General features: G+C 36.2%; 2 protein-coding genes across 4 annotated transcripts in view; both read right to left on the bottom strand.

Moving 5' to 3' along the window:
- The window catches only part of LOC113758941 (protein PTST, chloroplastic-like), a 12,504-nt gene extending 10,448 nt beyond the window's left edge, over window positions 1-2,056 (bottom strand). The window contains exons 1-5 of the mRNA XM_027301615.1: window positions 1,731-2,056; window positions 1,474-1,592; window positions 1,174-1,209; window positions 859-932; window positions 647-687 (exon numbers count right to left, since the gene is read on the bottom strand). Coding sequence (XP_027157416.1) covers window positions 647-687; window positions 859-932; window positions 1,174-1,209; window positions 1,474-1,592; window positions 1,731-1,858 — 398 coding nt within the window. The 5' untranslated portion in view covers window positions 1,859-2,056. The remainder of the gene's footprint in view (window positions 1-646; window positions 688-858; window positions 933-1,173; window positions 1,210-1,473; window positions 1,593-1,730) is intronic.
- A 1,505-nt stretch (window positions 2,057-3,561) lies between these two features.
- LOC113762467 (mitogen-activated protein kinase homolog NTF6-like) lies at window positions 3,562-6,165 on the bottom strand. Of its 3 annotated transcripts, none has more exons than XM_027305928.1 (6): window positions 5,893-6,165; window positions 5,631-5,760; window positions 5,292-5,429; window positions 4,567-4,899; window positions 4,214-4,409; window positions 3,562-4,116 (listed from the first exon to the last, which is right to left on the bottom strand). In XM_027305928.1, exons 1-6 carry the CDS (start codon window positions 6,063-6,065, stop codon window positions 3,941-3,943), a joined length of 1,146 nt encoding a protein of 381 aa, XP_027161729.1. In that variant the 5' UTR covers window positions 6,066-6,165; the 3' UTR covers window positions 3,562-3,940. The 3 variants fall into 3 exon arrangements, with proteins under 3 accessions (XP_027161729.1, XP_027161728.1, XP_027161730.1); XM_027305927.1 differs by having other exon boundaries at window positions 3,562-4,140; window positions 4,226-4,409; XM_027305929.1 differs by having other exon boundaries at window positions 4,226-4,409.
- Window positions 6,166-10,458: the final 4,293 nt, after the last annotated feature.

The raw sequence follows: 10,458 nt of genomic DNA, 5'->3' as shown, positions 1-10,458 counted from the left end.
AAAAAATAGTTGGGGTAATGTAACTGTTTTAAGAAACAAGTTGGACATACTCTAACCATACATGAAGGAATAAGCCCAGGCCTCTTCCAGATTTAAACAAATCAACCTACATCAATTTGTTAGGAGAAAGCTTCATGTTTTATACAATTAAATGCATCCTGACATTTTAAACTTCTGTAAACAAATGTATTGGGCTTGCAAGCGAAATAATTAAAACACTGCATTTGAAATAGTATTGAGTAAAAGCAGTTACAGCAGCAAAACAAAAGCTAATCAAGCTAAGTTGTTTTTTTGGCTTCGTTTCCTTTCAGGGTAGCATATCTTTCAAATGATTTAACACAACAATATTATTTTAAATGCATACATCTGAACAATAGGCAGCAAATGCAACCACAATATGGACATATTATTTTAAATGCATACGCCTTCATGTGCTAATAGAGTAATCAACGAAATCATTTATCCACAAAAGTTAGTTGACATTAACAGGCCCAATTGTTAACACATATACCACATAGCACAAGTATCATACGAATATCAGAATTCTGATACAACTCCTTCCTCTGCTAAAAAATCACACATATTCACCTATGCTATCAAATGAATTTCCGGTGACATGGATAGCTGTTTAGTTGTAAACAAGCACCTTTTAACAAGTTCTCTGAATGGAGTATGGCCCTGTATAACCTGCAGCATGATTCAGTTGAAAAATTGTTATGACCAAAAGGCCTCTTTGACAGCAGGATGCAAACAATACGTGTAGAACTGAAAAAAATTCTAAGCTCCTGATACTGATATATACCTCAAGATAGACTAAGTTCTACATTCTAAAAGCCACGAGCCAACTAATAACAGTACCTGCAAGGGCAAAATATCAACACCCAACTGTTTGCTTAACTCCTTGGCTCTTTCAGATTCAGGAACTCCACCTCCTATTACAATGCTGAAACAATAAATCTTCAGCAGCACAATTATCCATTTCATTAGCCAACGTAATGTATAACATACTGAGCCAAAGTAGTCCAATGTAAAGGTGAGGAAATAATAAACCAATCACCAAAATCTCTAATTACGGAATATAATTGTTACTTTAACTAGCCAATAAGCATCTCATTGCTTCACGAAGACTTTATGCAAGAAGAAATTAATAATATGAGACATGCATAAACATACCATTTGTCAGAAAAACATAAGGAACCTTCAAAGCACCTGGACACAAAGCACATTTAAAAAAAAAAAGCAAATGAGATGAAGGATTTTTTTTAATATACATAATTGTTAACACAATGAAATGCCGAAGGACAATAGATTGCAGATAGCCATTGAAATATCATTCTAGGCTATGTAAAAAAGTTCGTGTGAAATGGTAAAATAAAATGAAAGGTAATCAAGAGAAAAATATGCTCTATGAAACCGAACTCGAAGCAATTTAAAAAAAAAAAAAAGTCGATGTAGTGTTCTCTAACTCTCAACTGATTGAGCAGGAATTTGCAGAGTGGTAGTAGAGACGCCTGAGAGCTTGAGGAGAGCCGCCGGTGGAAGTTTCGCCCCGGAGAAGGACGCCGTCAATGTCGAAGGCAATGCCAAACGATCTGCACAATAACAAGAATAACAACAATAACAATAATAAACAGAAAAAAATCAGCGTGGAAATTCTATTAGCATAATATTTACACAGAAATGCGAGGAGCTATGCATAGAGCAATAAGAGTGGAGGAGATTGAAAATACGGTGGTTGTGTGGGAGCGTGAAGCCAGCGAGAAAAGAGTTTGGGAAGTGCCGAAGCTTTTGTGCCACCATTCAGTTCACTCTTCAGTGAAGAATTGTTCCTTAGGATTTGGAGAAGCAGCCTCATCATCTGCTTCTTCTATTCACATTCAATGAATCAGAAGAAAATAGAAAGATTCATGAGCAGACTCTCGCTAGGTTTTCTTTTCTTCTTCTTCTAATTTCTATTATTAGTAGTATATAAATTTTTGGTGTTCATCCCGTCGAGTGTTCAATTCAGGTCCGTCCTCCGGGAAAGGGGAAGCGCATACCTGTTCCGAGGACTAAAACCGGCTGGTGCAAATGTTTTAACGGAAGGAAAATTGGTAGATTTTGTATTTAATAAAAATTAAATATTTGAGTCGTAGAAATATTTGAGAGTATTAATTTTTGTTAAATATAAAACCAATCAGTTTCCCTTTCGTAAAACTATTAATGTAACACTTTTTTCAATTTTAGTTACAAATATTTATGTATTTAACATAAATTAAATGATTCAGAATAAAATGCCCATAAAGAGTCAATACTTTACTTAACTAATGGATGAAAGTCATAAAGAATTAATATTTTATGGGCCATTTATTTTTTAAAAATATTTAATTTATATTAAATAGATAACCTACCAATTTCCTTTTTGTAAGAATATTACTATAACACTTTTTGAATTTTACTTACAAACATTGATATATTTATCATAAATTAAATGTTTGAAAGTAAAATATCCATAAAGAGTTGGTACTTTAAATGGGTAATGCGTATTTGCCCATAAACTACGCCCCCTTAAAGTTTATTAATTATTAATTGATTTGTAGTACTTTGTCATTCATTGGACATATAGTACAAAAGGCAAATCTAGTACAAAATTCTAATTTCACTCCCTTAAACAATATTTTAATCGTTTTGGACTAAATTTGCAAAAATTAGTAAGTTCAGGGAGGTTAGTGCAATTTTTCAAACCACAGGGGAGGTCAGTGCAAGTGTCAGAAATTTCAAGGGAGGTTTCTGCAATTATCCCATTTCTTAAAGAAGATGAAAAATGGCCTTGTTTGATAATCAAGTTTTTTGCCATCGGGGTGCAACTCACCTGGTCGTGTCGTTTGTTTTTATAGCATCGACCACGGTTCGACTCTCCCTGAATTAACGCCTTGGGCATCCTAAGGGGTGGGTTCTGTTCAGCCGTAGGGGATTAGTTTGGGTGATTCCAAGATATCCCTGTGTCGACAAAAAAAAAAAAAAAAAAAAGGTAATCAAGTTTTTGGCCAAGTTTATCTGCTATAAGTTTTTTAATAATTTTAGTTACAATAGTTTCAAAAAAAATTTCAAAATTTTTAACGATACACTTTAAAATATTCAAAAATTTACACACTTTAAAAAAAATTTTACAACTTTTACAGTAAACTACAATAAAAGTTTAGACAAATATCCAAAACATTCACTTGCAAAACAGGGATGTATCACTAAGAATTTGACTGTTCAACCATCTCAACTATAATATATTCAGTTGGGGATATAAGCATCTAAATTCATACTATAAAATTGCACCTTGATTTTGTCTTTGCTATCATAGTGGCATGACGAATTGGCCAAGGATTAGTTTATAATGCCAAGACTCACTCCCCACTAGATTTGACCTGCGGTGCTTTGTTATCATCTGGAAATTTCTGCTTCTCATTGCTTGTTTCTCCTTGCCTTCTTCATACATAGTAGATGATATTCGAAATCCACTTAATTGTTGTTCTATATTTTTGCCATTAAGGTGAGGGCGAGGGGAGTTAACACAACTTGAAACAGGTATTGGCACTTCTTAATTATTCTACAGCAGTATTTTGTGTTCCAACAAAAATGGATGGTTTACGGGGAGAACTCTTGGGTACAAGCGTAAGAGCATTGGTTCCCCAATGACAGACATCACCACCATTTGCTTTGTACATATACAAACAGCGCAGATTACAACACAAGTAAAAGTTAAAAGGCAAAAGATTTCACATCACAACCGGCTTCATACATACATACAAGGTATTGAGTATTCAGTTTGAACTCTGTATAACTCTTGATTTATGTAAACTGCCTTTCAATCCACTGCATATTGCCTAACCTGCCAACCAAAACTCGCAAATCCATGAAAATTTTGTGAAGGAAGCCAACAGACCAATGCCTAAACGGCTTCTGTCTTCTAGGACTCCGTTTTATCCGGGTTGAACTTTGCAGACTCCGTCCAGATGAGCTCGCTTATCTCTTCCTCACTCAATGACGTCTGTTCAAAGTCGAAGATGAAAGGGGATGGACATGTAGGCTCCTCATTTATCTCATGTAGACTTGATAGAAACGGATGATTCAATGCTCCCTCAACTTCATCAAACAGAAACAGTAATGCTAAGAGAAGTACCAATAGCTAGTTTACTTAGTCGTAATAATATGTGAAAGCATCGTAACAATCGTCAAGTACCAGGAGGTGTACCAGTTATGCGTTTAGATGGATCAAATACCAGCATTCTCTCTGCAAGATCAATAGCAACAGGGGACACGTCTGGAAATTTGTGGGAGAAAGGTTTCTTTGGAAAGATGGGAAGCTTCTTCACATACTTCCTCGCATTCTCACTCCGCAGGAATCCAAGATCTTCATCATCTGGGGACCCCAATAGCTGCCCTTCCCACCAACGCATTAGTACAAAGATTAAGCAAAATTACAAGTCACTTTGTTAGCAATTCCAGAGTCATGTAAAAATCATACTAAATTAAACACCATAATAGGAACCCTAGTTTAAGGTCCCAAAAAATTGAAGAATGAAGAAAATGTACCTCCACTATAAGCCCCAGTTGCTGAGCGTAGTCTCTACCTGGAAAGATAGGTTCCCTTTTAAAAATCTCCAGCAAAATGCAGCCAACTGACCAAATATCAATTGCCGTAGTATATTCTGAACAATTCAACAGTAGCTCAGGAGCGCGATACCACCGAGTTACAACGTACTCGGTCATATAGTCCGTTTCTGTGGTGGTTCTTGCAAGGCCAAAGTCACAAATTTTGAGGTCACAATTGGCATTCAGAAGCAAATTACTGGGTTTTAGATCTCGATGCAGAACATTGGCAGAGTGTATGTACTTCAGTCCCCTTAATAACTGATATAGAAAATACTGCCAAAATCAAGACAAAGATAGTTTAAGATTCAGCATTCACCAAAACCACAGTAAAAGGGGAGCATCGGACACATGAAGGCCAACTACTGCAGAAATTGTTTTTCAAGTACAAGGAGCAATAACGCAAAGATGACAACCATCAGAGGGATAAATAATACAAACACGGCCTGAACTATGTCATTTATATACCAGAAGGAATTCCATCATATATCAGAACGAATATCATCGCATACCAGTACCTCAGAAAGTCAATATCATGGTGGGAATCCTAGTAAAGAACAAGGAGGACCGCGTAAGAGAGGTAGATAAAAACGAAATCTTCCTTATAGCCACTTAGTCGCATGACAGAATCAAATAAACACAAATAATTACAATGTGACCAAACTCACTTGGCAGTGATCCTCTGTGAGTGCTTGGGGAGAACATATTATCTGATGCAGATCAGTATCCATTAACTCATAAACAATGTAAACCTCATTGAACTTTTCCTTCTCCGGAGGCCTTATTATATCCTTAATCTTGATAATCTGCAGAAAGAAGAATCAGCTAAAACAACTTATAGGTTCCTCCTATAGCCAGACAATAGATCAAAGAATTATCAACGAGAAGGAAGCTTAATGCCATAAATAACCCATTGATACCAAATCAAACAAGATAAATTGAATCAAAATGACCACTGATTATTTATATCACTTCAAATAAGCAAAGAAATCCAGTTTGAAAAGTACATTTTCATGATCCATATGGGTAAGAAGCTTGATCTCGCGAAGGGTCCGTTTGGCATCAATCCTATTATCAAATGCATTCCCAATTTTCTTGATTGCGACTTCTTCCTTTGTCTCAGAATTAGTTGCGCAACTGCAATCACAACACAAAAATCGGGAGTTTCAGGGACAAGATAATACCATTGATTGTCAATTTTCTCAAATCCCCATTTGCCAGATGATAGAATTTTGACGCATCAGCAGCGAAGAGGGAAAAGGAAATTACCAAACGATGCCATAAGCGCCACGGCCAACGGGTTGAATAGGGGGAATGTACTTGGAGGTGACCTCAAAGAGGTTTCCCAGCACACTGTACTGGACATATTTTCCGCCGTGAGTTGGGATGCCTTTTAACTGTACGATGGTTTTGTTGTTTTCGTTTTCCTTGTCATTTTCCATTCCCTTTTTCGATTTGATTCTGGGAATTGGATTCGGAGGAAATACTAGTGGTTGTAACTTGTTTGTTGCAAGTTCTAAGCTGTAACGCTCGCTCCTCTGAGCTTTCTTTTCGTGAACACTGAACACTGAACTAAGTCTAAGTGGGCAGAGCTAAGCTAATTAAAAAGTAAAAAGAAAAAAGAAAGAGAGTGGGAAAGCGAGGGAGGGAAAAGAGCGTGCTTTCGAGGGATTTGAGTCGGGAAAAGGGGGCCGTGGGGGCCATTTTCACATTGTCTGGCCTTAGCAATTGCCAATTAGCATCTTTTCAACCTTTCGGGCTTGTCCGGTTCTGCACTTTGAAATTCGAACAGGTTTTCCTTCTTTCTTTTTTCTATTACATCCATGGCCTCTTTTTCTTTTTCTTTTCTTTTTTTTGATAATGACATCTGTGGTCTCTTAGGGCCCTAAAAAAACTGGGGACCCTTTTGGTGTCATCCATTCGAACATTAATTCATTTTTGAAAGTGCTTTTTGACTCCCAGGTTATAATAAAAATTGAGAAATGAAAATGAAAGGAATGATTCTCTAGACGGATTATAGAATTTTTCAAGGAGCTAATTCATATTGAGCTTATTCGAGATTCGTTTGTCAACTAATGAAAAGAATATCATGTTCATTTTTCAGCTTAATTTGTAGTCGGACTCAATAATAAGAGACAAACTTGCAACTTACATATAAGAAAGATCAGATTTCCTAGAGCAGTACAGCTCGACTATACGAAAGACTTGAACCATTTGAGCTTGGCTGAAATCATATAACCAGGAATAATCAAATCTAACTCAAGAATAACCTTTGAACTTGTTTAAAATATTACTAGTAATTGAGCTTGGCTGAAACTACAAATGGTTGTAGATATGGTTCCAAGTTGTTGACCAATTTGGCTTCAACCGGAGCTTTGTGCCTGCATCAAACATGAGTTTTAGTTTGCAAAGTGACATTTTCACTGTGAGTATAAATTTATACTCTCTTCGTCCCATATATTTAATCATGTTTGAGCATATATGCTTTTTATGCATGGTACAATCTATCAAATAGTTTTTGCTTTTGTTCGATTTTTACCCTTAATCATGTGCTGGTAAAAAAAAAAAAAAAAAAGTTGACAGCAATCCCATCATATTTGTCTTTATGTATCATTAATGAAGGATATAAGAAAAATTTCAGAGTATAATAAAGTAATTAGAAATGTCAAACATGACAAACACTTTTGGACAGTCAAAAAGGGAAAGTATAAGGTCTTGTTTGGATTGCTTGTTTCCGTCGGAAAATATTATCGTTTTCCGTGATCACATTTCCCTATTACCTTTTTCCCTCACATATATCAAATCGCTACAGTAATTTTTTCATGAAAAATGATGGAAAATGCAATCCAAACACAACCTTAACACTTCCAATGTGACAAAGGGAGTGGAAAATTTGTAAACATTTTTCTTGTAAGTTTACCATTTTGAGTAGTTGTTGAATGGTTGTTAAAAATGGAGTTCATTTGTTTGAATACTAGAAGGAAACCAACAGAATTAGTAATAACTCTTGACAAGGGGGGCTTGAATTTATAGTTGTTTCTTTTTTATGAATTCTTCAAAGTTCAGAATGAATTCTTCAAAGTTCAGAAGAGGAGGAGGCGGCGGGGGTTTGGGAGACGGAGTTCGTAGTGTGCAGCAGATGGCAAGAAGGCGTTTGCCGACGAAGCGCTCTTGTCTGAAAACCGTGTTATGTGGTTCCTCACGACTCTGGCACGCTTCTAGATGCGCCAAGCCATCATCTTCCAATATTCAAGATGGGATTTTTCGCTTTTATTGAAGCAGTAAAATTTCTTTCTGCTGGGTTAGAGAGACGGGCGTCAATAGAATTCACATCACAGGCAAGTTTAAGCCAGGTACAACTAGACTCGAATAATGCAATAGCAAGTCAATGCAGAAAAATAAAATTAGAAAAACATAATTGAAGGATCGAGGAAATTCTAGAAGCCTAATCAAAGCTGCCAGTGTGCAGAATTTGGTTATGCATCGTTTGGCCGTGGCGCTTATGGCATCGTTTGGTAATTTCCTTTTCCCTCTTCGCTGCTGATGCGTCAAAATTCTATCATCTGGCAAATGGGGATTTGAGAAAATTGACAATCAATGGTATTATCTTGTGCAGAATTGTTTTGGAATGGGACCCCTCCCCCATCCCCCGCCCCGCTGCCTACAAACTCCCCCCTCTCCCGCCCCATCCCCCGTCCCCCGCCCCGTCCCGCTTCCCCGCAGGGCTAATTAAATTAAGGCAGTGGAAATCTAACGTAGTACAAGTAATTCTTTACTACTATCATAAGGAGTACCAAGCACTCTACCACCTTAGGCAACACTTAATTATTCATTTTTTTTTTTTGTAAAAAAAATAAAATAAAATCTGAAGAGTACTTGAATTCCGAATTTTCGGATCCCAAACCAAAACTATAAAAGCGATTGATGGCACAAAATCGCAAATAACAAAACGGCTTTAGGCCTTGAATTCTGAAGAGTACTCTGGAATTCTGAGAATTCACTGATTAATGTTTGAAAGATACAGCAGGGTAGGCATTCTGATACAACGGCTTTAGGCCTTGAAAGCAGGAAAAGGATATTCTTAGTGTTGATTAGGAGTACAGCTTATACAATAATCCCAGAGAAGGCAATGAACGAACATGACCTTTACAGACGTACCATCAGCTTTAGCTTTTTACAGACACAGATAGTACTAGCACATGATCAGAATATCCAGTTGAAAAAGAAAGAACCAATAAATAATTATTATTATTGCTACTCCTCGCAGCATGGGACCTGGGTGAAGCTGAGTTGAGGAACGAGTACCAATTGGCGGCCAGCCAAAAAAGACTCGAGCTAATTACCAAGGGATCATTCATCAGACTCGGAATCTGAGTTGAACCCAGAAGGAGTTTCATGTGGGGTGGTCGAAACTGAGTCGAGGGAGTCTAGATTCTTGTTACTTCTCGGCTGTTTAGCCAAAGACACAATATCAGCAGCTGATCTTGCAATTGACTTGAATATCTTCACCTTGATTAACCCCCTTCTTAGAGGAGGATTTTGGTGCGACATGTTCTTCAATTGGGACAACGTAAGCTGCATTCTTGACGGCAGTGATCAGGAATCCAATCGGTCCTAATATTTTTGGTGAAAACAGGGGAAAGAGCAGAGTTCCGTTTGTTTCTTTCTGTTCTCGAGACGACGTCTCAATGATACTAGAGCGGTTACAAAATGATTCTATTGCTCTAGCGTGGTTTGTGAGTGCCTAGGGGAGTTGAAAAAGATGAGTATATATAGGAGATTCTGGGGGCAGTTTGGGAATGTACTTATAGATCCTTTGTTTTGTTTTAGGGATAATTTCAGAAACTTCCCCTGAGGTTTCCAATAATTTCACTAGTCTCCCCTAAAGTTTACAAAATTGTACAAACCTCTCCTGAGTTTAAGATTTTGATAACAAAATTAGTCCAATTAGAAAAAATAACATTAAAAAAAGTAAAATGAAACTTTTATTACATAAATTCCCTTTATACATGTATATAAATTGTATTAGTAAAAGACTAAAAATAATTAAAAATTAAAAACAATTAATACACACATTTCATCATTCAAAAAATTCACATTTTATAAATTATAAAATACAAATAAACAATAAAAGTACACTAATGATCACAAGATTCAAAACAGACTAGTCATCTCTTTTGACATGATGTTTTGTTATTATTTTTGTGATTTTGAACAGAAAAACAAAATTTGAATTTTGTACTTCTTTTTACTCCATTCTATGTAATTTTGTAAATTTCAAGGGAGGCCAGTAAAATTATTAAAAACTTTAGGGGAGGTTTCTGAAATCATCCCTTTATTTTATTTGATTTGTTCTTAAATTATTTTTGTTGTACCAAGTCAAGGTTCCTGCTGCAGTTCTAGATCACAGCTGCTTTTTCTTGTCTGGCAAGATTGAGGAGTACTGGCACTACTGTGGAGCATCTAGTATTGAATCGGTCAGTGATGGTGGTGTGGCTGTTGGACCGTCAATGTGTCCCAGTCCTGTTGGTCTGAGCACGTGCTCCTCTTCTTTTGCTTAATCATGTTGGTTTTCAGGTTTTGTTACGTATCTTTCTCATAGTTCTTTTCTTCAAATCTTTGGCTTTTTCTTTCAAAATACCTTCTTCTTAATCTATTTATTATGAATTAATTTGATATACATAAAAAATATAAATATATATATAAGTTTCAATTCCAATTTAATTTGAAATTAAGTGATAGGCATCCGTGTTTATTACTGTATGTACTATTTATGTACACAAAATTAATCATTTATTTATATATTATTATAATAATAGAGCAAATAATAAATAC

This window comes from Coffea eugenioides, chromosome 2 (assembly GCF_003713205.1).
Source record: "Coffea eugenioides isolate CCC68of chromosome 2, Ceug_1.0, whole genome shotgun sequence".
In the NCBI taxonomy this organism is placed as follows: Eukaryota; Viridiplantae; Streptophyta; class Magnoliopsida; order Gentianales; family Rubiaceae; genus Coffea; species Coffea eugenioides.
Note: the sequence above shows the minus strand (reverse complement) of the source record. Positions and strands in the feature narration are given on the sequence as shown.